General features: G+C 48.2%; 8 protein-coding genes across 9 annotated transcripts; 4 read left to right on the top strand and 4 right to left on the bottom strand.

Annotated features, from left to right (window-relative positions):
- Nucleotides 1-3,244: 3,244 nt before the first annotated feature.
- Nucleotides 3,245-3,850, top strand: J3458_005874 (uncharacterized protein; the record flags this gene model as incomplete). The annotated part of the gene is made up of 1 exon (XM_007816158.2): nt 3,245-3,850. The coding sequence occupies one exon, from the start codon at nt 3,245-3,247 to the stop codon at nt 3,848-3,850; it is 606 nt and encodes a 201-aa protein (XP_007814349.2).
- A 4,087-nt stretch (nt 3,851-7,937) lies between these two features.
- Nucleotides 7,938-8,680, bottom strand: J3458_005875 (uncharacterized protein). The gene is made up of 2 exons (XM_007816159.2): nt 8,123-8,680; nt 7,938-8,058 (listed from the first exon to the last, which is right to left on the bottom strand). The coding sequence occupies exons 1-2, from the start codon at nt 8,262-8,264 to the stop codon at nt 7,943-7,945; spliced, it is 258 nt and encodes an 85-aa protein (XP_007814350.2). The 5' UTR covers nt 8,265-8,680; the 3' UTR covers nt 7,938-7,942.
- A 436-nt stretch (nt 8,681-9,116) lies between these two features.
- Nucleotides 9,117-10,052, top strand: J3458_005876 (uncharacterized protein). Its single transcript, XM_066119031.1, has 3 exons — nt 9,117-9,295; nt 9,345-9,429; nt 9,481-10,052. The coding sequence occupies exons 1-3, from the start codon at nt 9,258-9,260 to the stop codon at nt 9,577-9,579; spliced, it is 222 nt and encodes a 73-aa protein (XP_065976553.1). The 5' UTR covers nt 9,117-9,257; the 3' UTR covers nt 9,580-10,052.
- Nucleotides 10,053-11,929: 1,877 nt separating this feature from the next.
- Nucleotides 11,930-13,512, top strand: J3458_005877 (uncharacterized protein; the record flags this gene model as incomplete). The annotated part of the gene is made up of 2 exons (XM_007816161.2): nt 11,930-13,071; nt 13,134-13,512. The coding sequence occupies 2 exons, from the start codon at nt 11,930-11,932 to the stop codon at nt 13,510-13,512; spliced, it is 1,521 nt and encodes a 506-aa protein (XP_007814352.2).
- Nucleotides 13,513-15,291: 1,779 nt separating this feature from the next.
- CST6_1 (transcription factor) lies at nt 15,292-16,832 on the bottom strand. The gene is made up of 3 exons (XM_066119032.1): nt 15,891-16,832; nt 15,570-15,809; nt 15,292-15,499 (listed from the first exon to the last, which is right to left on the bottom strand). Exons 1-2 carry the CDS (start codon nt 16,648-16,650, stop codon nt 15,643-15,645), a joined length of 927 nt encoding a protein of 308 aa, XP_065976554.1. The 5' UTR covers nt 16,651-16,832; the 3' UTR covers nt 15,292-15,499; nt 15,570-15,642.
- Nucleotides 16,833-17,085: 253 nt separating this feature from the next.
- J3458_005879 (uncharacterized protein) lies at nt 17,086-18,068 on the bottom strand. The gene has a single exon (XM_066119033.1). The coding sequence runs from the start codon at nt 17,664-17,666 to the stop codon at nt 17,427-17,429; it is 240 nt and encodes a 79-aa protein (XP_065976555.1). The 5' UTR covers nt 17,667-18,068; the 3' UTR covers nt 17,086-17,426.
- A 775-nt stretch (nt 18,069-18,843) lies between these two features.
- On the top strand, nt 18,844-19,729 carry J3458_005880 (uncharacterized protein; the record flags this gene model as incomplete). The annotated part of the gene is made up of 3 exons (XM_007816162.2): nt 18,844-19,088; nt 19,172-19,507; nt 19,579-19,729. The coding sequence occupies 3 exons, from the start codon at nt 18,844-18,846 to the stop codon at nt 19,727-19,729; spliced, it is 732 nt and encodes a 243-aa protein (XP_007814353.2).
- An 860-nt stretch (nt 19,730-20,589) lies between these two features.
- CHS3_3 (Chitin synthase, class 3) lies at nt 20,590-25,063 on the bottom strand. Of its 2 annotated transcripts, XM_066119034.1 has the most exons (4): nt 24,313-25,063; nt 23,500-23,699; nt 21,683-23,439; nt 20,650-21,632 (listed from the first exon to the last, which is right to left on the bottom strand). In XM_066119034.1, exons 1-4 carry the CDS (start codon nt 24,362-24,364, stop codon nt 20,912-20,914), a joined length of 2,730 nt encoding a protein of 909 aa, XP_065976556.1. In that variant the 5' UTR covers nt 24,365-25,063; the 3' UTR covers nt 20,650-20,911. The 2 variants fall into 2 exon arrangements, with proteins under 2 accessions (XP_007814354.2, XP_065976556.1); XM_007816163.2 differs by having other exon boundaries at nt 20,590-21,632; nt 23,500-25,063.
- Nucleotides 25,064-26,192: the final 1,129 nt, after the last annotated feature.

The following is a 26,192-nucleotide window of genomic DNA, read 5'->3' on the forward strand; positions in this document are numbered from 1 at the left end:
AAGTCAAGTTTAAGCCAACTGTAGCTAGTACTTGAAACATTTCATCTGCTCTACCATCGTTGATTCCAAATTTCATTTGCTGCTTGGCACTTATCGTCCAGCGCCGCACTGGATCTCTGCTGACATTACGGGGTATGGAAGAGACATCAGCTGCTAGGTGCGATAGGCGTGAGTATCAGGGCAGTTTTCGTGGCGACATCGCTTGTATTAGCTTGGATACAACACATATCTAGCTAGAGCTCGAAGGATATCTGGAACTCGCTCAAGAATATTAAACTCGGCCGAATGGTTGGTCTTAGTGGCTGGACGCCCAGTTCAAAGCACGACACGTCTCGATGATGTTCTGGTTGTCGCTCCTCGGGATGGCAATGGCGGTGTGTTCCAATATGATTTGGCAAGGCGATACAAGGGTCATCCTTCCCTAGTACAGGCTTCAAGCTTTTAAAACCAGCCTCCGGCCTTTCTTCGAGCTGCGTTAAACGGACTTATAACTCAATATAAGAAAGAAGGGCCGTAAGCTTAAAGAGGCTATTCATAGCGTTCTTCAAAGAAAGCCACCTCAAGAGGAGTTTAAGCGGCCACATCCTCGTGCCGACAGGCTATAACGAACTCGTGTCGCCCATCCTCCGAGTAATGAGACTAGCTGTGAGAAATGCTGCGGCAACGACTTGTCAAAACTAGTATCGCGTGATAAACGGACTACATTCAAGAAGACCCCAGTTATTTACGACGGCTTAATTCCCTCAGAGAACCAGGGAACAAAAAGTACTATAATTAGGGATACACTTATTATAAAAAAAGATATCTAGTGATTTCTATGCCTTATAAATTATATAAATACTTTTGTACGATTGGGCACTACCCAGCGTGCGATTGAAAACTGTCGACAATGGTCAGTTGCTGGCCTTCGATATCTCAATGAGATCAGCATTCATCTTGATCTGGATAATCTCCACGTCGCAAATAATGGCTCGGTGGATGATATTTCGTTTGTCCAGCCACGAACCAGGGTGTCACATTGAATTGGAGCCGGTGCAAACCTCATTCTTGGAGATGGTTTCACCGAAATGAGTAGTTGCGGAGTGGACATTCTAACCCACCCCTTGCCCTGGCAATCATGTCCTTCACAGCTTAGCATCTCATGCAGCCGAGAAGCCCCGGCAACAATAATCAAGGCCCGAAACAGATGCAGTCGTGGATTTCCCGGCCAAGTCCAGCTTGTGAATCTGTTACTATGCTGGTCAATTACGGGCCAAATCAGGGCCACGGTGGCTATAGAACGGCGACAGCAGGCTCCCAGCACATGACTATCACATACGCTGATGGGGGGACTAAAGCTAAGCAAAGTTTGGGGGAATATCTCAACGGGACTTGATGTGGATATGAGAGAAGGCCATAGCTATTTGTTGCACTTGATGACTTAGACGGCTTGCTCTGCTACGAGACTTTGTATTCGCGATCCCTTAAGCTGAAAACTCATGGTAGGTCATATGTGTGGGTAGATGCTTGTTTAGACGATTAGATTCCTATTAAGATTGAATATTGCTTTAATAGCTAAAGTCACAAGAGCTAATACAAAATACCTGTCGGATGTTGGTTTAGAGATAGGCACGAAAACAATCGGATCTCCCCCATAAGACAAAGAGGCAAAAGGGTCTTAGAATCTACGTTACGAGAAATTGGGAGGGTTTCATGAAAGATAAATGCTACAGATCTTCTGACATTTTTCTCTTAAAGTGGCATCATAATGTAGTAGCGTAACATAGCTGCCACGTTGTGCCGGTTTCTATGCATACAGAGCCCATGGAAAACACGGATAGCTCACTTGATAACAGCTGGTCTTGTAGGATAAGAAGCACAAAGTTTAGCTTCCTACTTGGTTAACTTGGTTACTTTCTTCGCACAGACAAGTGTGCCTTTTCATAAATGCTCCCTGTTAAGAGTGAGGTTATTCCAGCTGATTAGTCACGTGCTCTCCCGCCCGGCTCACGACGCGTACAAGGTACGCCCACACCAGACGTGTTACAGTCGGCAGCCCCTTCTCGCCATGTACTGCGCAAGACGATGAAAATGGACAAACATTCTCATCTCACGTACCCAAACATAAACCTCAACGACCACACCCTAGATGATAATTTGCCTCCCTTGCAATGTCGACGTCAAAGCAACTCTCTCGACCCACCGCCTACTTCAAGCCTCGGTGCCCTTGACCGTCTCCCAATCGAATTACTTCAGGAGATCCTCATCCAACTTGACTTGGGCACTTTCATGGACTTTCGATGCACCAACAGACGAGCTAAAGAGTTAACTGACCATCTTCCACAATACAAGGCCATTACCGCCAACGCAAGGAATGCGCTACGTGGTATCCTGAACATTGGAACTAGCAGGTGGATTACCTGTAAAAGTCTGTTCGAGAAGTTATGCACATCAGGCTGCGAACAATGTGGCGATTTCGCCGGCTACCTCTATATTCTCACCTGCAAACGGATTTGTTTTCTCTGTTTTTCACAGGATAAGAAATACCTACCACTGCGGCCCAACCAGGCGTGTCGGAAATTTGGATTAGAGAGAGCCATCATTAAAACATTGCCTTGCATGAGAGTAATACCTGGCATATACTCGCCGAACGAGAAGAAGGCTACTGGGACTATTCTGGTCGACTATGAAGCCGCTTTTGATGCTGGCATCGCCCAGCACGGGTCGTTGGGTGCCATGGACGACTTCGTGGCGGGTGTCGTGGCAAAGAAACTCCAAGCCAATAGAAAGAGGGCGATACAAGCACAACAGTCCGGATCTTCACGCCGCATACGGATGCCTCAGGTGGCAGATCCTTTCGATGGAGAGTCGGGAAATCCGCTTCGATTCGTGGCGATTGTTCGTGTGCCGTGGCTGAGCAGAACATCGCTGGGTGAGGTGGAATGGGGCTTTCATTGTGTTGGCTGTGCGAAGTCCAGTCGCTTTCCTCTTCACTGGAGGCGGAAATTCACGCCAGCGTCTTTTGATGATCACATAAAACAATGTGGGGATATAATTCGTGGGGGGCATCAGACAGCTAGTATGCCTTTCTGACTTGAATTGGCTGGGTGACGTTGTAGAGTCTGCAGGTGCGCTGTCCAACGAGATCAATGCACGTTGGCTTCGTTGCCTGCGTGCCTACTGACCAATAAGTCCAGATCAGTTGGCCCGGCGAAATGGTCTGCTTCTCTTCTATCAACCACATCAAGGAAGCACACTGCCAAGGATGGCTCGCAGCCCCCCCAATCTCCAGCTGCTTCAAGCAAGCGTTGATCCCCATGACGAAAGCAAATTCCGTCTTCTCGTCGACAACAGTCTTGTCAAGTACGTCACCATCGATGCCGGCATATTTAGCCAAGATGACATGTGCTTCGAGCCTTCTCTTGTGTCCTTGCTTCCGCCCCTTCCACTCGGGGATTGGAACCAAGGCCGTATCTCGCGCGATCCCAAGACGGGGGCTCCTCACTTTTCTGCCATCTCAAGCACAACCCTCCTGGGAATTACCAAGATTTGGCATCCCGCTCAAATCGACCACCTAGAGCTTCACATGGGACGAAAACTCCGCTCCAACGTCTACGAGGCCACGTGTCCCCGCTTCAAGTCACCCGTTATCGCCAAGTTCGCCCGATTCCCATGGGAGGTGCCTCTGTTGGAAGCCGAGACGACAGCTTATCAATGGATAGAGGGCTGCCGGATTGGCCCGGATTTTCTTGGCCACCTGGCCGAGGAAGGCAGGGTTATCGGCTTCGTCATGGCCCGCGTCGCTGACTGTCGTCATGCCACGCCGGAAGACTTCTCTCTGTGTTGCCAGGCTCTATCAAAACTTCACTAGTTAGGCATCAGACATGGGGATGTCAATAAGCACAACTTTCTCATTCACCAAGGGAAGGCAACGCTCATTGATTTTGACAACGCTTCACGGGCGGCCAGTGCCGAAGAGCTAGAAACGGAGGTTCGCGGGCTGCGAGACCAGTTGTGGGATATGTCTGGAAAGGGAGGTCGAATTGTTGAAAATAGTTTCACAGAATCTACCGATTTATATACAAGGGAATAATCACTCCTTTCGTATGAGTGGCCTATAGTATGTGATGAGCTAGAGCAGGGGGTGAGGATTCATTAAACAGATGGTAGACCGTCTTGTTGCAGTGCTTCCGAACCAGACTGTCGGATCAAGACGCCTCAACTGGTTTTCTAGAATGAATCTCATAAAAGTCATCCCTTAAAAACTACAATATGTACGGAGGAAATGTTTCGCCTAAACTTGAGTGAACAAAGCGACCAATCCCCTGACTCAGCATGCCACTGCAAAATCCCTTCAACTACCCTCACTTCACCTTAGAACCTGTGCAGCAAATGTATAGTCCCGAGCCTAAGGCTCAACTCGCCCTTGCTCTGCGTCTGTACCCATCAGCTTTAGATAGACAATTGTAAGGCATTTGTTTAATTAATTAAAAAGAAATAAAAATAAAAAGGGGGACTAAATACAAGACACTTAATAACACTATACTCTAACCGTACTTGCGCTAGGGAACCGTAATTAATCACGTACATCATTAACGCATCGCGATGCGTCAGACCTACTAGCCGAAGTACGGCATTTATATACCATAGTGGCTCGGCTTCTCACATATACACATGTTAAACGGAACGAATGAATGAACGAACGTGAAAGAGTGTCCATTTATAGCTGACGCTGCTTTTGACAATCTGTAAAGCTCGGTTACTTAGAAAAGTAGCCAATATTCTTTCCGTATTTGTGTGCAGTCGACATTAATAACGAAAACCACACAGACCACTCCAGGGTAATGTCTAGTGTAACATGTTGAATATTCTTCTCTAGAGTCCGTAAACGTCCCTGGCAAAGTCTCAGGGTGCCGGCTGGTTGAGCTTCCGTTATTGCTGTAATTCGCCCTTTTTAATACTACCCAACCTCATCATCATATGAGGTTTCATCGGAATTCGGCCTTCAAGTGAGATCGGGAGTTTAGTGCCCGCGCAGCATGTAAGATACCCGATGGACATTGTTGTAAACACCACTTTATATGGCCACATTCAGTAGGCGTAACACTGATATATCTATGGAAGTCGTACAAGCTTTGATTGAAGGAACCTGAGCAAACACTCTCGACTCCTTCTTCTCGCACCACAGATACACGGATCAAGTTCCACCTCGTTGAACGCCTGTTCACTGTGACCACGCAGATGCTTGTTATGAACAGCACATGTTTTTATGCCTGTTCTCTAAACGACTGGATCCCTCTGTCGAGGCCGATTAGTTTCAATTTAAACCTCTTTTTATTAAGAATATACCCCGTTATCTTCGTGATTCGATATTATAGGATAGAGCGGTCAATATGGGTCACCATGGGAGGAGAAAATGTTGTGTTGATCATAAAATGAGGGGATTTTTTCTGTATTTAGGCAGACAATCATGTATGTATACAAGAAGGACGAACGCGCAAAGCGACAGTAATCAATGATGATTGTACCAATTCCTTTTAGCATCCCATTAATGTGTATTCACTTGCCTCTTTGTGTGGATAACGCTCAATTCTGTGGACCGATCCATATCGTGAATAGAGTCTGGTGTGCTTGGCCGAAATACCACGCTGAGTATCTGGCGAATGAAGCCTTCCAATGTGGGAGGGGGAGACAACGGGACAACTGGCTTGAAGCTTGAATTGCGGCGCTGCAACCGAAGAAACCATATAGAGCCATTTGGCCCGGAACCTAAGATGTGTACTTTTAGTTTCTACCGGTGAAGATGAACTTCTAAACACTTTTACAGGAGTGGTATTCTGGCTCTCAATTCTCCGAGGACGTCGACTAGACATCTGATTTGCATCTGATAATGCCAGCCCCGTTCAGAATGAATAAACCGTCGAGTAAACCACCTTATCTTGGCACAAGATGCTGCTGGGAGCAGAACCGCATCTACACGACCGCAGCATCGCCTTCAAGCCATCTAAGCCTGTTGTTCACCATCGTGTGCGAGTGGATCCAAGTTGCTCACCTGCAAGGCCACTTATGAACTTACTTCAGTCGACATAATTTAAACCCTTGTACAAGTACAAACGTCCTCTAAGAGCAAACGTGGAGGACAATTAAGGACGAGTATGTCGCATATCTGGAACCCAGCCTACGAACCAGTTCTCGAGCGGTTCATCATTGCCTTTGTGGTAGAAGGGCTGTTGGTGGTGTCTTGCGGAGTCGGCAACACCACCGAAGCCAAATCGTTGAGCACACTTCCTGCCGTGGTATCGCGTCAGTGGTATTGTGATATTCACATTTATAGTGGCACGGTTGATGGCGCTCTAGCACACGTGGCATCACGTTGACATCTTGTATTACGCAAGGTCTGTCTAACTTGTACGGACATGAAATGAAGATACCGGCGAAAGGCAAATGTGACAGGCAGCATAGTGCGACCAAGAGCTACCAAGAACAAGACAGAACCGTGGCGAATTGCTATACTTTCAAGATGTTGCTGAATGAAGTTCGACTGCCAGTATTATAAACTTTTGGCAGAATATCCTACGGATAATATAATTAGTGGATTTATCAGCGGCAATAACATTAAACTCAAACTTTTCCATACATGTATTAATCGAAGCTTTTTTATGGGTACCCTACAGAGCTAACTTTGGCCATCTGAGAATTATAGAATTAGCTATTTCTCCCGCAATAAGGTCTTCAAGTCTTCTGGTCGGGACGCAGCAAACTACTGCCCGAGGAGGGGAAGAAATGCACATATGCAGTTATTGGTGGATCCAAAGCCCCCTGATGATACGTTGGAACTCTAAGAAGGTTAGGTTTCCAGCTGCCTTGTTAACGCTAATCTCGGCTTGTGCTTTGGAGTCTTGCTGTTTTAACCGCCAGGCAACTTGGTTTAGCGTTTGAATGTTGCATGGAAGGAGATTTTTCTACTATATATTGCAGGTTAGTCCCTAAACTATTCACCGGCGGTTTTCTTTCCAAATTATTTATTCACCCTTCGGTTCCAAATCAAGCTAAATAAAGACCGATACATAGCCCACAATGAAACACACCATCGCACTCACGATTCTTGGGTACGCATATTTTGTCCTCACGCGTAATGAACAATGCTAATATTGCCAGTCTTTCCATCTCTGGTTTGTGTTTTAAGCTCCTGTATATCCGTAAGCTAACCAGGTAACTAGGCGCGCTAGGCGGGTTTCCAGGTAATCCTTGTGAAAAACAAGGATTAAACTGCGATCCGGTCGTGGCTGATTTCTGTCAGGGCGAGTTCGACGCCCCGGTTCCTTTGCCCTGTGGCCCAAGGCATTGGGTCGGTGTAGGGTGTTGTTGGCATGGACAACCACGGATTTAGCACGCCGATGGACATTGATGGTGAAACTGTTTAGCCGTTGTATGGAGTTCTCGACTAGAGTTTAAGCTCGGCCGGCTAACAGTTCAAAAATTCGTTTGTCGAAGGCAGACTTGGATTCTTGTATCGAGTGTTGATTCAATTGATAGGCCTCGTGCCTGGGGTTCGTCTACAAGGTTTATAAAAATTTTCGGGTAGTAAGCGCCCGGTTTGCCCTTCGGCTTGGTTTAACCATCGTGCCCCTGTATAATTTCGATGTGTTATTCCAAATTTTGCCAGTGTTTCTACGTTATTCTACATATAATACTAAATCACCTGATAAAGTTAGTATTGCAAAGGATTCAAGTAAATATGCTAGGGGCTAAGGCACCGCTTTGAGAAAGATGCGTCTTACAGTGGTCTACTCAGTCCCAAAGTCACATTTCGACCATCCGGCAACTTCCGCCATTTTTTACCCTCAAATTGCACTCTTCACGATATCAAGCTCCTTTTTAGACTGATAGTGCTTTGCATTATTTGTGGCCAAGACTCCTTATAGCCTACAATACATTCTTGCCCAATGGGCCGTCTTCCGCCCTATTCACCTAAGCCTTTCTCGTCACTTGGTTCCTTATATGTTTCTCTAGGCTTTGCCCCTCTGGTTCTGTTCTTCATCATATTCGACTTGTCAATGGCTTCTTTATCGTCTTGCTCTGGAACATGGTTAGGCAGATACTCCACGAAGATGCGCAAAAAGAAATTCCGTCGTTTCCTTACCCAGCTGTTCATCAGTGTCTGCCTTTTTAGTATCTATGGGATCCTCCACCCTAGCGTTGTCGCTCTGGACCGGAATTGGTTGGTTACTTTTTGTGCCGGTCACGTATGAGTTGTCTTGTACCTGCCCTTCAGGGACGTCCATTTTAGCGGCAGCCTTTATAAAATTGTCGCCTGTCTTTTGGAAAGAAGTAGTAATGTAGATTCGAATCCTCTTGGGGGAATGTGTGATGAGATAATCCTACCAAAAGCCGAAGTTTGATAGCGACGGTGAGTTTTCATTGTGTGAAGGATGAGAGGCCAGCAGTTATTAAACTAGCACAGATGAATGGGGGAACAGTCCTCATCATAGACAAGAAGTGTATTGCAGTATATGGAATCGCAAAGATTGCCGTCACAACTTCGTCATGGAACGAATAGTGTTTCGGACTGATTTGACACACCATGTCATTGTCGGGCACCCCAAAAGTTTCTATCGGCCGTAAATCACACTTGAGGTTGTTGAATTGATGTTTCCACAAAGATAGTATAATCAATAGGCTATCCAAGTGAGTCAAGGCCGCCTCGGATCAAGTGCGTTCATGTAGAGGTCATGGATCTGGATCGACGGCGGAGCGTCATGCAGCCACAGTCCCTTATATGGAGAATCCCAGCTAAAGGTGAGACCAAATTTCGCAACAAATGACAAAAGCGGCACTTTATTTTGTCATGAACCTCGTAGAGTGACAGTATAGTGACGTCCGGAACGATTTTCTCACGAATCTAGCCATACGTATAGTATAGTAGCGACTGTGGAATAACTGAATTACCTGGCCACGCAAGTACCGATATCCCAGATTGTAAGCGATAGGTCATTTACGTCAGCCCGCCTTAGTAACGTGTTGTACTTGCTCTCATGATCGAATCGGAATCGATTGACTCTGGTGACGTCACAATGAATGTACATATCCAAGAAAATGCGCTGGCAGCTTCCGAATACTAATAACCTAGCTGCGTCATTGATATTCTATAGCAGATAATTCGAAGCGAGGCAAAGGATATAAATCTGGCCATTTCGAATTTCTTCTGCCAAGGCCAACGACAAATTCGCTACGCAAAATAGGTCTATATTTGTCATTTGATTTTACAACTTAGCAACATGTCTGGAAACGAGAACCCCGGAAACTTTGCCAATCGGTATTATTTCTTCTCCATATCAATGTAACCATAACTAATTCAAATTTAGCCCCACGGAAGAAGTTCAGGAGATTGCGTCAAAGGGAGGACAGGCAAGTTCCGGTGGCTTTGCTACTATGGATCCTGACAAGCAGGTACGTTATGAAAAATTAATTCGCAAAGAACAAAATTCTAATAATCAGAAGAGAGACATAGCATCACAGGGAGGTCAGGCCTCATCTGGCTCGTTTGAACCCGGAAGCAAGAAAGCGCAGGAGGCGGGTAGGAAGGGTGGCTCGAAGTAAGAGCCTTACGAGTCTATTGTCAAGAGATTGCAAAAGAAAATAAATGAAAAATACAGAATTCTTTCGTGGGGTATGATATGCAACGTTTTGAAGGCTACATCATTGTAGCATTTGACAGAGGGGCCTTTCTGTCGTAGTTCGTCAGCTGTCTATTGTCAAGTCTGTACTTTCGACGAACGACGCACTTGGTCTGCGCTGCATGTTTGCTTATCCTTCTTTTTGATAACTGCTCTTTTATTGTAAATGCTTTATATATTCTCCATTTCAAGCTAGGTAGAGCGATTCGCACCATTGGAAGTCTCCCCATGTAGTTGGAGGCTTAGAAAATTGCAGTGTGTCATAGCAATCATCCTTAGCAAATAGAATCATGGATGAGAGGCTCTCTAGTTCCTGCAGTTAATTCATAATGTAAGCCTCGAATCAAAGACCGACCACGCATTCTTGTAGGAGAGCGATATGCCCTGGGAACCGAGGTTGGAGAGTCGAGGCAGTGGAAGTGCTGTACGCCACATCCTGCGGAACCCGTCAGCAGCTACCAGAACGGTCTAATAGGCGCCCCTACGGAGGTCTATCCGAGCCCTCCCTATCAATAGATCCAATAACAAATCGACCAGTTGACACATTAGTAACGGGTGCAATGGCGGACTGAGATAGCCCATCAAACCTCAGTTGCGCGGTTCCGTACGCCGATTGGAGACCAGAATCGGTAAAGTTGACGAAAAACGGCAGAAAGCCTAAAAATCAATTCGATACGTGAAGCCGATTTTGGTCCGGGGGCGACACAGTGTTCTCTCAGAGGCCAAGGCATGACCAGGGCATATTAGGCAGGCGTTTAGTACGGGGAAAGGAAAGATGATCACTACCAGAATGTAGCTGTAAACATCACTTCTGATCATCCCTACGCAGCTGTCGACGTACCTGCCAGGCGTGGTAACACTCTTGTACAGTTCTGTCTCTATGACGTTGCTATTACGCATGTCACCAGTCCTTTCCACTGTGCCAAACTCAGCGGGATTGGAGGTCCTGGTGGAATATGGAGGGGTTTGAGCTTACATGCACGCCCATAGTTCTCCATGCATGTCGTCATGATAACTAAATGAACAATGCCGTCCAATAAACTCATCGACGTTGACCTACTGAAGCTCACACGCTGTGCAAACTTCGAGGAAAGCAGCATCGGATTCATCAACACAGCTATACCAGTTGGCATTTGAGGAATGGCATACCTTGGCTTGAACTTAAAAGTTTGTTTTGTCTCAGCAGCAGCAAGTGGAGGGTCATTCTCCCACTTGTCATGTCAATTGATGCACCCGGCGACGCCGGACACTACGGGCCAACGAGTCCGACGTCAAACCCAGCAAATCTGAAAAGGTCAGAGCCGGTCGTTCAGTCTCTGCATTCCATATCCTCAGCGGCCAATGCTACCTCTGGATAGTTATGTCGTAGTTGAACGAACCCGGAAACTAAACCATCGCCCTCACCACAATGTCTCAACAATACGCGCCGAGATTCAAGAACAGCTTTCAGACGTGGAGAAACGATTTCGAGCTTTGAGGCGATCTTAGCTAGGGGCTAATGAAAGAACTGAGGCAAGACAGCGCTATGAAGTAAATAGAAAATATGGTGTGAGGAGCGCTATCAATTAATTGAAGACGGGATTTATCGCACAGTCCAGTTGCTTGGGATAGCTCAGATGAAGCGACTAGTAACTTAATTTGCTGTGTAAAAGCATAAATTTGTACAAGACTGGTGGTTATAACACTACTGTCTACTTGGGTCTACTTGGCCTTGGTGCCATCCTTGATGTTGACAAGTTCCCGTAGTCATGAATTTTAGGTTTCTTTTACTAGCTCTTCACTGGCAGTCACGATCTTCGAAAAGTGTTTCAACACTGTCCGCATGCGGAATTCCAACTTTAATCACGCCACGCACCTGATGACCTCAGGCTGAAGCAATGGACCACAATGAGCCCGTTCCGGATGCTGAGACTGGCAATGGAGCTTTCAAATTTTCACTTGGTGACTCCATCCTCTCTACATTGACTGCCCAGGTAATTAGTTCTCACGCCCATGTGTCATTTTACCATGGAGGCCGGAGGCATTCTCCGGCCGGACCAAGAGCACCGTGCGCGTAGGCCTACCTCAACTCTTCTACGACTAGAAAGAATATCTTCTGACACGGGTAGCATGGTGGTCTCAAGTAACGAAACTACCACCTCTGGGAAGTGTGGACAATAGGCGGTAGCGGCATTTGGGTATATGAGCCAGCCTCTCTGCTCTTACAAGTTCCCGTCTCGGGAATACGACGTCGAGCAGGACGACCTAGGCACGGATAAAACCAGCTGCTCGAAATGGAGGCTATTAGCCAATACGCGCAAACGACAGACTCTCGGAACTCTACCCCAGTACCATATGTCAACAGCCACGGCTTTGTCGACTTTGAGCCCTGCGATCCCAACCATCCACGAAACTGGTCAAACAGCCGAAAATGGTACATCAGCTTCTGCACCTCGTTGCTCGCCATGACGGGGAATCTTGCCTCCTCCATTCCGTCCGGGTCTCTTAAACATATTTCTCAAGATTTTCACATTTCCGAACAAGCAGCAGGTCTCACCGTAACTCTCTATCTCCTTGGCTACTGCACAGGTCCATTCTTATTTGCACCACTCTCAGAGTTTTACGGCCGCAGGCCCATCTTCCGCGTCTCCTTTCCCTCTTTCGTCTTTTTCAGCTTTCTTTGTGCGTTTGCGACGAACTTTGCGACCCTTTTAATTGCAAGGTTTTTGGCAGGGACGTGTGTGTCTGCGGTTCTCTGCAACGCACCAGGCGTTCTTGCGGATCTATGGGACCACCTGGAAAGAGGCAATGCCATGGCCATATTCTCGACGTCTGTTTGGGTTGGACCGTCGCTTGGGCCGATCATTTCTGGCTTCCTGGTGCTCCACAGGAATTGGCGCTGGGGCTTCTATGTCGTCTTGTGGCTTTCTGGTGCGGCCACGCTGTTTATGCTCACGATTCCAGAGACGAATGAAGCAGTAATTCTTCTAGAGCGGGCAAGGAGAATCAGAAAGGCGGGGATCCGGGGATACGAAAACGTCCAGACCGAGTACGAGGCGGCTAATTTGACGCTATCCAGCATCTACAAGACGGCACTGACACGGCCGTGGGCGCTTCTGTTCGATGCCATCTCATTCCTGTGCGCTGTATACATGGCACTTATATTTACACTGCAGTACATGCTCTTCACCATCTATCCCATGGTATTTCAGGAGAAGCGGGGCTGGAACGAGGGAATCGGGCAGCTTCCCTTGCTTGGGACCGTTGTAGGCGCAGTCGCCGGCGCTGCCATCATCCACCTAGATACCAAAAGGCGGAAAGACAAACTCGAGGCTGGGCATAGCCTCGAGCCCGAGGACCGCCTAATCATGGGAATGGTGGGCGGTGCCGGCTTTGCTGTCACCATGTTTTGGTTCTCGTGGACGGCACAGTACAAGTATGTTGCCCTCTTGACATCTTCGCGTGGTACATGCATGACGTTGACCCGATGTTTTGTAGCTGGATACACTGGTCTGTTCCTACAATCGCTGGGGCATTTCTCTCTACCGCTCTCATCCTTACATTCGTGTCCTGTCTAAACTACCTTGTCGACTCATACGTTGACTGCGCTGCCTCGGCGATGGCTGTAAATACGGTTGCCCGATCCATTGGCAGTGCCTTTGCTCCTCTTTTCACAGCCAACATGTTTCATACACTCGGTATTGGCGGCGGCGGGTCACTGATAGGAGGTGCCGCGAGCATCCTGGCTGTGTTCCCGTTTGCGTTTTATAGATATGGCCAGGCCATCAGAAGTCGGAGCAAGTATTCTGCTCTCGACGCCGCCGTCAAGCCAGATCTGGGGGAGCAGTATCATAACCCCGCTGACAACTCGCTATGAGAGATTGAGGAGGGCAGAGAAATCCCGAGCCCTCAGAGCGAACGCACCTGACAGTCTGCCTTTTATCTTTGTGGGAGGGTTCGCAATTGTGCATTTTCCAATGAATTAGTTATCAATGAGACCCGGGCCCTTTTAGTAAGTTCAATCTAGCTAGTAAGCTTCCTATTAGAAGCTAGCTAGCAAACCCCCTAGCAAACAGCAGGTCTGTGATTTTTGATCAATTGAAAGAGGTCATCTACGATGTTGGGGATAATAGTGCTTGAAGTGATAACTTAATTCAACTGTAAAAACCTTTTTTCATATCAGAGGTCCTTGGTTTTTCAACGTCCTGGGGGACAGAGAGGTCTCATTTATACAGAGTGGCGGTGACCCTTTCGTCCTGGAATCCTAAGGCTTCAACTGCGTCTTGTGCACTTATGTAACTGTTGTTCACTTCCAAGTCCGTGACAAAACTACAAAGGACCGCAATTCCTCGCTAGATAGGTTCAAACAACGGCCAAGTCCACATTCAATGCAATCCACAGCTGCCAATCGCGATGCAGTCGACCAACGTTCCCAAGGTGTGGTCGACAGTGGATCTCGAGAGCTTACAGAAGCACGAGCACGGCGTTTCCGGGGCGGATGGAAGCGTCTACCATGTTTCGAAGCCGCTCTCTAACTCCATGTACAGGACGGGCTCGGTACACCCATGACGTGCTCACGTAAAGCACAATCTTGCAGAGGAACATGCGCTGTCACCAAGTCTTTTCAATGTCATTCAGGGCCCTAATATTGTCAGATCAGGCCACTAAGTCTGTGTATTAAACCAGCGGACTTGATGAAGTGACGAAATGCCATAAAATCATATATACATCAGAGGCCTGAAAGGCTATTGAGCTTCATGAACTAGAACAGTCCCCATGAACCTTTTTTCGGGATTAATTTTGTACTAGGTAGATTATCGAGGTCTCTGAAGCTCTTGCTTAAGTTGCAGCCAAATCACTTTGACGGAGCGGCTCTCCCGCTGTTGTTCGAGCCTTTCCCATAGCTGGTTTCTCTAAAAGATTTTTAGCCGCTGAAAAAATTAAACTAATAGTACATACTTACTTGTAGACTCATCTTTAGTAGCTAAACGTTGTAGGTGCGAGGTCTGCTTGGGGGGTGCAGCGGCGTTTCGCTCGCTGTCGTGTTGCAAGTCCGGTATTTGGCAAGGTGAAGTCATGGCGGGCTAATACACGTTCCCACGTTTCAAAGTGCAAGGTAGCTATGCTTTGCATGTGCCAGACTGGGGACCACCTCAACCTAGATATGAGATAAATATCAAGCAGTGTGTCCTTCCGCCTCCAGTAGTACGGGTAACAATGATGTCATATCCTCTACCTTACGTCACAGGGAATACATAGCGAGTAACAGGAATATAGGGTAAGTAAAAGAAGGAGTTCTATTATTGTTATCATTGTTATTCCTATAAAAGACTAAGTAAGGAATACACAAGAAAGCTCTTCTATGCTCTGGCATAGTTAAGCGAGTCGAGTAGTGAAAGATGGAATAATACGTACAAGTTGAGTTCTTTGCACTATTAGACCGATACTATATAAGAAGTTAACGCTCATTGCAGGCTTGTCGTCTCGCTTAAAGACAAGTAGAGCTAGACACCTGTAGACATAAATCTCGCGCCGGGTGATAAATTAACGTACCCAGATGGCTCACACCTACACTGCTATTTAGCCTAGACTCTACAGAGGGAATATACAAGGGATTTTAAGTGTAATCTGAATAAATTGATTATTCACAAGGAGTGTAAGAAGTTCTAAGGGGGAAGTTTAAGCCTGTAGCTCATGCTATCCAGGTCCTAAAATAGGGCCATCTCCTCTCAAAAGTCACTAATACATCATCTCGTTCAAAATCTCGTTACAAAGTTTGCACAAGTTCATAAATATTTTGACCCGTGTTGTCGACAGCAATCTTCCTCCACAGTCACCTGAAAATACTGCAGACCAATAGGCATCTGAACCACGTAGTGTTAGCAAGTGGCCCGCAAAATGGCGGCAAATACCATCATCGTGACGAGGACATACAAAGACTTACCCCCCTTTTTGTTTTTATAGTTTTTTTTAGAGTTTTCCTTCTACGCCTGTAGGTGTGCCATGCCTAGCACGTCGAAAATCGAGCTACATTATCGTCGAAATCGCCTTCTAGTGAATTATCCGAATCGAAACTAGTATTTGAATCTTCACTCTCAAGTTGGAGTGAAGTGTTTGACGGCTCCGTATATTGACTTTGACTACTGTCCCCGGACGGCCTGGACGTAGACGTCGCTATAGTGGAAGTTCTGTTAGTAGAATGCATAGCCATCAGATGGTTCATACCCCCACTGCTTGGTGTTATAGACTACTTACCGTCTAGACTCGGTGCAGGCCTCGAACCGCATATTCCCTTGGGGCCGTCGCTTCCCACCTTACACACATATTTTGAAGCCTCATTGTTAAGCCAAGTGTCAATATTAGAATCGTGACAATTGGCATGGCCTATAATAAGGGTCTTTAATTCAGATATTTCTTGCAAGAGGTAAAAATATTCTGTCCCTAGATCTTTATAGCGCTTCTCCAGCCAAGAGTGTCTCTCTTTAAGACTATGAATCCACTTCTTCTTACGCTTTCGACACTTGTAAGCGGCAATGCGGTTACGCTCAAGCGAACCTTCTCGATGAGTAGTTGCCTTGGCATCTCTATCACCGCCGTTTGATACCGCTCGCTTTGATTTTCGGTGTCTTTTGGGCGAGCTAGAAGTTGCTTTCGGGGGCAAGCTCTCTCTTGACCTTGTGGGTCTTGATGATGTACCATTTAGCTTTTTCAGTTGATCTTTGTCGTGTGTACTTGGTGATTTCGCTCCGCTCCCGTCGCCTGGTGAAGTACGAGCGTAGCGATCTGTGCCTGTTTTGCTCGACTGGCCTAAAAGAGCTGCTACCTGTGGCGTGTCCTTGCCTGGCATCATTGGTGAAGCACCAAATGGCGCCCAGTTTGGTCCAGCCTCATCATCCAACGACCACGCCGGAGCGGGCTGAAAAAGCGTAATATCTGTGTGATCCAACAGCCTAGGGTCCAGTGTCCTTTTGCTGCCTCCAGCGGAGCTGCCTTCTGGAATCCCCTGGTTTAACATGTCATACCCAGTTAAGGATGCAACGGACTACTGCCGGGTAAGAAAGATGCGGGGGCGACGATGTTGACAGTTTGAGGAATCTGTCTTTTCTGCCTTAGCCGCTACAGTTACAATATTAGGGGGTATGGCATTATCAATAGGTTGAGTCGATGGCAGGTCTCCTGGGAGAGCCGTTGACGTCTGGTTCCATCCACTTGGGACTGAATACAAACTTAATCCGAGGGGTATGACGCTCTCCCGACCATCCATCAATGTGCCGCAGATGGAGCCGGATAGCTGTGCAGCAGGTACGCCTTTACTATTGGTTGGCAGATCCGGAGCAATCGCCGAAGCGCAATTTTGCCTCCACTGTCACTTCCACTCATTACCGGGCGCTTGTTCTGATGATGTCATCCAGGGCATATGCAATCGTATTACCTTGTTCCTGGGGCGAAAGACGATGTGCATCAAACCAGATATTCATCAGGCCCAGGGAAGCACATCCGTGAGCAAGTCGGCTTGCTGGCAATCCGAGCGGATTCCTACGGGCGTTGTGGCTGGACAGTCCGAACAAACGGAAACAAGCGGAATTCAGACAATTTTCAGCAGCGTGTCTACAAACTACAATTCTAACTTGTCTAGCAAAGGCAATTTCTTCCCCGGGATGCTACTCTGAGATTATTGGCAGACCAAGACCAGGCTTGGACCTATTTAGTAGTTAATTTGTACTACTACCCAACTATAAAGTCCCAATATCATGAGTGAAGTCCATTGTCGTGTACCCGCGACCTCTACGCCTATTCTTGTTGGATGTCATAGTCGCTGCTGTGGCTGCTGTGTCTGCCGTGGTGTCTGCTGTGATAACAGCGGTTGTCTTCGAACCACGAGCTTAGCGACTTACCCTCAAACATCAGGTCTGTATCATCAATTTGGATAGCGCGCACCCAGGTGTGAGAGTCAGGGTCGATTTCGGGTGCCGAAGGGTCCAGGGCGTAAAGGCCAGGAATGAAATAGTATATGTCTTCTGATGTGTTCATGTAATCGGATCATGTAGAACATGTGTTGTTGCATTGATGATGATGATGATGAAAATGATGACGGCTCCACTGAGAGTCCGAGTCGGCGAATGGCTCTTTATATAGCCCAGCCTGTTTAGTAGTTCTGCATGTATTGGTGGCGGCCACGGGCAGCCGAAGCCTCAACCACGTCATTTGGCGGTGGCGAATGCGCAACCTTAACTCATGAGCCGTCAAATACCACGTATGGCTACCTCGGTATTCACTGCCAGAGCAAGCCCGGGCCCGAGAGATAATCTGCAATGTGTTCCGAGGTCATTGTCGGCTGCGCGGAACCAGCCAAGTACCGCGTAGTGCTCTTATGATCGCAAGAAAGGACATGTAGACAAAACCATATTGCTTTACCCTCGTTTTACAATAGCGGCCTCTTCTAGGTTCATGCGCATAAGTTGAGGCTCTGAACCCTCATGGCGAGAAGTAAAATAACATTGCACACCCGTTTCGCAATGCCGGGAGCCGGACTCGGGTAAATGACGCCATGCCGCGTTGACTCTTGGCGAACAATGACGTTGCCGGCTCGGAGGGAACATTTGGCAATATGAATGTGAACCTGGGTCAGCACATGTCCCCCAACCTTGCCACTGCTTTGTTACCCATCTAACGCGGGATGGCCTACAGAGCTCTAAAAATAGGAAGACTCGTTAGTTGGCCGGCGGGAACTTGTCCGGATTTTCGATGGATGTGGCTCGCGGCCACATAAGTTGTGGCTTGTGGATGCATTCCTACTACTCTGTGCCCTGATTTTGCTGCTTGTCCTGCTCGCATGTGTGTGTACGTCGGACGCATGATACAGCCAATCACAACATCGTACCCTCGGAAAGTGAACATGATCCGTCACGCTAAAATTCTTCAAGATGACTTGCAGTGCGTAGTGACATGCATGCATCATTCCTTTTTTTTCAAAAAAAAAAGTGCAGAAAATGATACTAATAGTAACGCGATATACTAGGGAATAAAAGAAAGAAACATCCACTCCTCGCCACGTGGATTACAACTTGCAATTTCTGCAGTATGAACCAAAAAAAAAAAAAAAAAACTTCATGATTCGCTGACTAATACTCCACGCCGTCAAAATGGGTAAAACAATTCCACCCACCAGCACCACCGACAATCTCAACACTTGGCCAATCGCCCCTCAATGTCCGAACCAAAAAAAGGTCCTGCAGCTCCCGACGGACGCATCAACACATCCAATGGAAGGGAATACTGGCAACGCGCGCAGGTAGATGTCAACGGAATGCTCGGGGGCGTCCCCTCACACGGCGGCTTCTCGTCCATCAGCCGGATTGACCTCCAGGGATCACGAACCTTCCTGGCAAGATTCGGCATCGGCACAAAGCACGACCGCCGCACGCTCGCCAGCACGCTCGAGGGCGGAGCAGGGTTAGTCGACCCAGTGACCAGACCGCGGCCGCCGGCCTCCACGCGTACATGCCGCTAACTCTCTTGTGCTGCCCCGGGTTCAGAATTGGAAGAGTGACAGAGGGCCTGCTCCTCCGGGTCTCCGAGCACGTCGACGTCGTGGAGCCCATTGCAAAGTTCACCGCTGCGCTGCAGGGCAAACCCGGCGTCCGGACCGTTTTCAACGTCGGGCTAGAGGAGTGGCAGCCCGTCGCGGGCCGTGAATACGATCTCGTCTGGGTGCAATGGTGCCTGGGCCATCTCACAGACGAGCAGCTCGTGCGGTTTCTCGCGCTCTGCAAGACCGTTTTGAAGCCCGGCACCGGCCTGATTGTCGTCAAGGAGAATCTGAGCACGAGCGCGACAGACGTCTTTGACAGCACCGATAGCAGCGTTACGAGGTATGTCATGCCCTTGGAAACCATGGATAAACCGCAGACTTTTTTTTGTAATGGTCCTAACACACGGCAAGATTGGATAGCAGCTACTGCAGAATCTTTGACGAGGCGGGTTTGGTGATCGTCAGGACCGAGCTACAGAGAGGGCTGCCGGAGCGTCCGCCCCGAAGACTACTCCCTGTGCAAATGTACGCCCTGCGGCCGCGAGATTGGCCCGCCTCATAGGGACTCATCAAGTGTGCTCCTGCAACATCCTAGAAATTGTCTTTTTGAACACTCTAGGATTGCGTGCGTTTTCCCGACTCCTACATAGCGTGTCCTGCCCTCCACACCAGACATGCCGTCAGACTGGCGGGAATTTCCAGCTCAATGCTAAAGTGTACATGCTCAAGTGAACGATCCGTGGGATGGTACAGAATACATCATACGAAAATGATGCACATTATGACTCGGGGTGTACCCGACGAAACTACGGCCATGAGCAGCACCGCCTTGCCTCACGTACCTGAATCTTGCCAATGGGTTGAAGCTTATAGATTCGCATCGAACCTACGCGTCCTGTCGCGATAGTAACTCAACAGTTCGTTGGAGCAACCCCCCGAAAAATGCGGACAGTGGCAAAAAAGCTGTCCAAATAAATAGACTAGACCTTGGGGAGGGAGTTGGAAGCACGCTGGTCTCCGTTCAAGCGTCGAAGAGCCCATTAAGATGTTTTTTTTTTTTTTTTTTTTTTTTTTTTTTTTTTTTTTTTTTTGCCGCCTTTCATGCCAGCAAAGCTCTCAATCAAGGATCTAAGTTGGTTGGTAGGGATTCCTCATACATGTGATCAATATCACCGACAAAACCAGTCCAGTGTTCAACACTGTTCAAATGAGGAAACCGTCCATCTGCGTGTACGTGAGTAGATGTGTCCCAGAGCTAAGCAATCAAGAGCAGCCTAGATAACAAGATGGCAATGCAACATGCCTAGCCTTGTAGGTCGATTCAGAACGGCTACATGACTACAGGCGGAGAAAAGGCGCGTGACGTGGATTGAATGGGTCGGTAGGCGAGTGATGTTCATTCAACAAGATCTGGACAAGTTGACTGAGAAATGAATGTAACCTAAACCAAGGTTGATCACTGTAATGCTGCAGCGCACTTGACTTGTATCCTTGGTTGCATTGTATACATAAGTGACAATCTAACTCCATGTTCCATGATTAGATCAAAATATGTTCGGATGCAAAATATCTCCCATCATCCGTAGTGCATTTCGAACATCATTTCAGCACCGTCCACCGGGGTCGCTGCCTTCATTCCAATGTGGGTATAATCCAAAACTGAAGTGTAGTTACAAAAATAAAGAAATCATTCCCGCCGTCATGACATTTCGTGCAGCTTTGCCTGAAACCGCACAGCCCCACTCTAAACTCCTCTAAACATTCGAACCACCAAGAACCACATGGCTCCCAGAAATTTGAATCCGCTGAGCACCGCCACGCTCCATAACACAATCGTCATATAAATGTTGGATCGATCTGTTGCTTCTTGCTGTGAATTACCGTTTCCAGGCGTGATCCTCTCCAATCCAGCCGAACTGAGAACCAACGCAGCCAAAGCAAAGTTGGTAATCATCCAAATCAGCACCACACCTGTTCGTACACCTCGGTAGTAATCCATTTGCTTTTCCTGCAGCTGTGCAGCAGTTGGCGGCGTCTTGACTTCCTTGAACTTGGTGCTGAATTTTTCAATCTCTCGTTGATATTGAGCGTTCAAATCACCCTCATCAGGAAGATCCGTCTTACCCTGGCCGTCTTTGGTGTTGACCGAGGGCAATTTTTCCACTTTGTCATCGCCTTTCGTACCCCACGAAACGTCGTGGGTATTGCAAAAGGCGTAGACGTTAAGGACGTTTGTGTAGGTGGGAGTAAGCAACATGTACTGAATGAACGAAGTGAGCATGTGCCATGGGTCGAACATGATAATCGACGCAATGAGCCAAATACCAAAAGTGGACATGACGGAAATAATGAGCGTGTAGAAGACCGGATTCTTGAATAGCTGGCTGATGCTGAAGGCTGTGCCGCTGTTAACGTCTTTTATAATAGCCTTGACTGCAATGAAGATGGCGGCAAACATCAAGTATCTGTAGTTGTTAGTAAAGAGAGGCGTTAGGGCTAGCGAGACAGTTCTTACATCATAATGATGGCCCAAAACCACACCATTGCCGTGTACAATCTCCCGGAACCAGCTGGTCTATTACCCATGGAGAGAACGAAGCATGTCATTAAAAATACACCGTAAAGCCAAGTGAAAACCACGCCAAGAATCTCTCCGGTTCTGCCCAACAAGTCGGCGGAGCCAAGACTCGTAGTAAGTATCTTAAAAACTAAGAAGAAGTTGCCGATAGCAAACCATGCAAAGATCATATTAATTGTGTTGAAGACGAACTCGACAAAGAAGGCCAGTTTGCGGAAAAAAGAGTGATCCGATCGGAAGAATTCATAGAAATGAGCAATAGCATAAATGGCTGCGAAGAAAGATCCATTTAACCATCGACGACGTTGGAGAACCAGTTCCGTTACTGTATCCGGTACATCGGTCTCTCCCGTAGCCGATTTAACATACTGAAGAATCCAATGGCAATTTCGCTTGGTGACGAGTTCAAAGCAGAGAATCCGATCCTCAGCCAGATACATGTTTGATTCGAAGAGTCCAGCACTGCTGCCACCATGCAGTGTCTCACCCAAGAAGTATTTTTCTAGTGGCCCCTTGCCGTTCTTGTCGTTTTGCAGGGCAACGTACCGGTAAGCTGAGAAGGCACCGGGCAAGACGGAAATAAATCCAAAAGCAGATTCGAGAGGCTTGTCGAGAATGTTGCTCATCTTGTACTCAAAATTTTGCGTGGCAACCAGCGGATTGATGAGGTTTTTGCCGCCCGTGCCCAACATGGCCTTAATCTCACCACATGCACCACCGCACATGGGCTCCAAGTCAAAAGCCTTCCACAAATGATAGATGGAATTGCCTCCAGGACGTGTACCAGCATCGATAAGGACGCAAATGTTGGGATCCAAAACGCGACCGAACGCCTGGAAGAACCAACGATGTGAGTTGATCTTCTTCTGGTTCTTTTCCTTCAGACAAAAGAGCATTTGCACGGGCTGTCGGTTGTGGACCAGAGAGACCACGCCGTTCTTGAGCTGTAAATGAGTATGCGTGCTGTACTCGTAAATATGCGCCGTCACATCCTTGTTGTTGACCTGTTGTTTCGCAATACCCTCCTGATAAACACCCATACCGGACAAAATAGCCTTCGTTCTTGGATTAATTTTAGCACGCCCATCGCTTACAACGCACACCACAATCTTCTTCCAAGCGTCTTTGCCCCAGGTTTTACTGTTGGGGCGATTGCACATATACTCGATATTCTTGAACACGCCAATCATGGTGCGAGCGAATAAGATGTCGTCTTCATTATACATGGTAACGACGATGAAGAGTTCGGTATGGCGAGGCGAGCTGAATAGTTTCTGGCGAAGGGTGAAGTTCTCGTTATAGAAGTCCGATGGGTCGCATGTTGCGGCGGAATATCGCATATGAGTGAACTCGTCACGCTCTTTGCTGTGGGGATTCTGATTCAATAAGATGGGAGGAACAGGACAATCCAGAACGAGGTTGCCACGGTACAGCAAGACCTGTTTGACCGTCTTCCATCGTTTGATTCCTCCAGCTGGGGTCTGGGTTTGGTGTTGAGGGTTGTCTGAATAACCATGCTGATCTTCTATTAATGGCTGGCCATCGTCGTCGTATGCTTGATGTTCCTGTGGAGGATGCCCTTGATTGTAGCCGTCGAAATATTCGCCTCGATCGTGTATTTTCTGCGGGTTGACAACGTGGTCTTGTTGGTGGTTGTAGTATGGCCCAGGACTTGGGCTCTGTGTTATACTTTGCTGCGAAAATTAGTATAAGCTATTTCAGCAAAGGACGTTTGTCATTCCCTTCCAACGTACCGGAGGCTGCATATACAGCCTTTCGCTTGAGTAGTCTGCTGTGTAGAGCTGACCCTGTGGACTATTACTATAGGGACCTAAATTATGTCCTGCACGATCGTCATAGTATTGATCTGCATGATATTCATCGGTTCCTGCTGCGGGCGAGCGTCTTCCTCCGTAGCTCCCGTCGTTGAAGCCGTGGTTTTGCATCTCGATCTCTGTGTATGAATGTTAGATTGGCCCCGGGGCCAGCCGGGAAAGAGATGTGTAAAAGCAACCGCGAGAATACGACTGCGGGGGAGCGGATTGTCGGCCGACTGGGATTGCCAGTGCTACTTGCTACGGCTGTCTCTTTAGACTAGAGAGCCAGTCCCGCTTGTCGTGAGAAGTCAACAACAGGGAGGGCAAGGTCTGAAGAGAGAAGAGGAGAGGTGGCAGAGGCAATAAGAGGGGTGAAGGCGATGGAGACCATGGGAGGTGACTGCGGGAGATGCGATAGGGGTGACCAAGTTGGCGGAAGCCAAAGGAGATGATAATGACCACTTTGACAACGTGGGGACGGTAGGTATTTTACCAGACAGAGGTAACTGGTCATCAAGCCTACTAGCGTTTGCTTGGCGATGAGCAAATACGTCGCCAAAAGGCCGTACAAGGACAGGCAGTTCAGTGTCCACAAGGTCGGGATTTCTGGACATTCGAGGGCATGATCTTTGGAATGCAGGGGTGAGAAGGGGGTGCAAGTCGGAGGTTGATCCACGAGAACATGGATGTTTGAGTACGGAGTAGGGCTCTCAAGACAAATTGGAAAGTGTACGATTCAACGAGACTTGCCTCTATCGTATCCATCACCCCCATACCCAGGGAGTCTATTGTAGTGCGACATGTTGCGGACTTCAGTGACGACGGGGTTGAATCGACGGGTAAGGTTATCGTTTGTCTCGCGGTCGCGATTCCGCCTGACCAGCTCAAAGGCGTGGCGTAACCAGTGATGAGTGTACGGAGCAACAGTCGACGGAGGTGGTGAACTGCTACGGAGTAGTTGTTGTAAAATGAGGTCGGAACTGTATGGCACCTTGTTGTTGGCTTTTTTTTTTTTTCGGGGATTGCAATTTCCTGGGCCCAACGTCCAACGTCGTCATTCAAAAACATACAAGATGTGCTAGCTTGGTCAAGTTGTCTACCAGGAACGTATGTAGGTACGTGTTAGGTACGCCGACAGTAAAGAAAAGCGGCCGTCGACACCGACAATTGCACGAGCAGGTCAAATGGCCAAATGGACAGGAAAACGAAGGAAGGGGGTTGGAAGGGAGCACTTGAGCCGGATGACAGTTTCAAGCCCTGGAAAGAAAGTCGTCGGGCGGGTTTCATATTATCGAGTGGCAGGGGGAAGGAGCAAGGAGCTTCGACCAGGGTCGCACCTGCCTGGCAAGTGGCTCCATCCGCTGGCGTTGCGAGTGTGGCGGGGGCGGCGACGAACGATTGACCCTTTTTCATGTATTGAGCGAGGTTAGGCATTCTGGTCGAAAAACTGGCTACGGCTGAAGGTGTATGTACGTTGTGAGTACGGTCCGTAGTCCGCGGGCGATTCTTTGTTCCAACTCGAAGCTCCTGGCACGATGCATCATGCCGAGTATGGACATGTCCGCGACTGTTTAAATGTTCCGTGTTTCCATGTGGGGGAGACAGACGCGGCCAAGCGGCCTATGTATACATGCTACAAGATCAAGCCTGATAGTACAATGACGGGCCTGTTGCACGAAATAAAATATTTCCGCCCCGTGGTCAATGTTCTCCTTTGTCTCCGATCTGAGCCGCGCAAAGTCGGACTCGAGCCTCAGCAAACTCAACCGTCACGTCAGGCGGACCCAGCGCGCCCTCCTCTCTCCCTGACTGGATTTCTGCAGCCAGGCCAAGCCTCGTGGCTCAGTACACCAGAAACGCATTTTTGTGTTGGGTTGGAATGAAGATGGCAACATTGAAGGCTGCGAGGCCGCCATCCGCTGTGACATTTGGACGTACCGAGCCCCCAGTGCCAGCACGATGTTTCACAAGCAAAGCCTGCCCATTGCTTGTCTCATCCTCGCATCCACTCCGCCCACTCAGCTTCGCACCCACCACGCCCAAACTCTTGGATGACGTCTGCCCAGTTTTCCTTTGCGACCCTCCCGTCCCCCACGAGACTTGAGATGAGGCTTCTCTGAACAATGGATTGGCACTTTCCATTGCCGCATTGGCATCACATGCGCCGTTCCGCTGAAACGGAATCTCACAGGGACAGTCGAACAATTTAGAAAGGGGAGCCTGGCCTTTGAGCTCTGTGGCAACACCCAAATGACAGACGCCAACCATGGACATGGCCGTCGATTATCATTTTACCCATGCGCGCCTCCAAAACGCCATCTAACGCGCCGCACCCAAAGCACTCGGGGGTCTGGAGTACAGCATGCGCATCGGGATGCCTCTCACATGGCCAACTCTCCAACGGTCCCTCAACAAAGCGGCCCAGCCTGCGCCGAGATAAGGCACACAAAACAATGGCCCCATTGTTCGTATTCCTGTAGCCCGCCGCCCCTTGGCCGGCCATCGAGGAGTATGCGGCTACGGAGCAATCGTCAGCCTTTAGCTCTTGAAAGACAACCGTCTCTCATGAGGTTGACAGCACCGGATTCATATGGAGCCTTCCGCCTTGTCTTTGGGTCACTAACGCGTGT

Source organism: Metarhizium acridum, assembly GCF_019434415.1.
Source record: "Metarhizium acridum strain ARSEF 324 chromosome Unknown scaffold_31, whole genome shotgun sequence".
Taxonomy (NCBI): Eukaryota; Fungi; Ascomycota; class Sordariomycetes; order Hypocreales; family Clavicipitaceae; genus Metarhizium; species Metarhizium acridum.

Coding starts and splice junctions, on each gene's coding strand:
- CHS3_3 (XM_066119034.1), bottom strand. CDS start 24,364: ATGTCGCACTACAATAGACTCCCTGGGTATGGGGGTGATGGATACGAT. Junction 23,440..23,499: donor GGCTGTATATGCAGCCTCCG/GTACGTTGGAAG, acceptor TAATTTTCGCAG/CAAAGTATAACACAGAGCCC. Junction 21,633..21,682: donor TTTTGGGCCATCATTATGAT/GTAAGAACTGTC, acceptor TAACAACTACAG/ATACTTGATGTTTGCCGCCA.
- J3458_005875 (XM_007816159.2), bottom strand. CDS start 8,264: ATGGACGTCCCTGAAGGGCAGGTACAAGACAACTCATACGTGACCGGC. Junction 8,059..8,122: donor AGACACTGATGAACAGCTGG/GTAAGGAAACGA, acceptor ACCATGTTCCAG/AGCAAGACGATAAAGAAGCC.
- CST6_1 (XM_066119032.1), bottom strand. CDS start 16,650: ATGTTAAACCAGGGGATTCCAGAAGGCAGCTCCGCTGGAGGCAGCAAA. Junction 15,810..15,890: donor GCCTGCACCGAGTCTAGACG/GTAAGTAGTCTA, acceptor CTTCCACTATAG/CGACGTCTACGTCCAGGCCG.
- J3458_005876 (XM_066119031.1), top strand. CDS start 9,258: ATGTCTGGAAACGAGAACCCCGGAAACTTTGCCAATCG. Junction 9,296..9,344: donor CCCGGAAACTTTGCCAATCG/GTATTATTTCTT, acceptor ATTCAAATTTAG/CCCCACGGAAGAAGTTCAGG. Junction 9,430..9,480: donor CTATGGATCCTGACAAGCAG/GTACGTTATGAA, acceptor AATAATCAGAAG/AGAGACATAGCATCACAGGG.
- J3458_005879 (XM_066119033.1), bottom strand. CDS start 17,666: ATGAACACATCAGAAGACATATACTATTTCATTCCTGGCCTTTACGCC.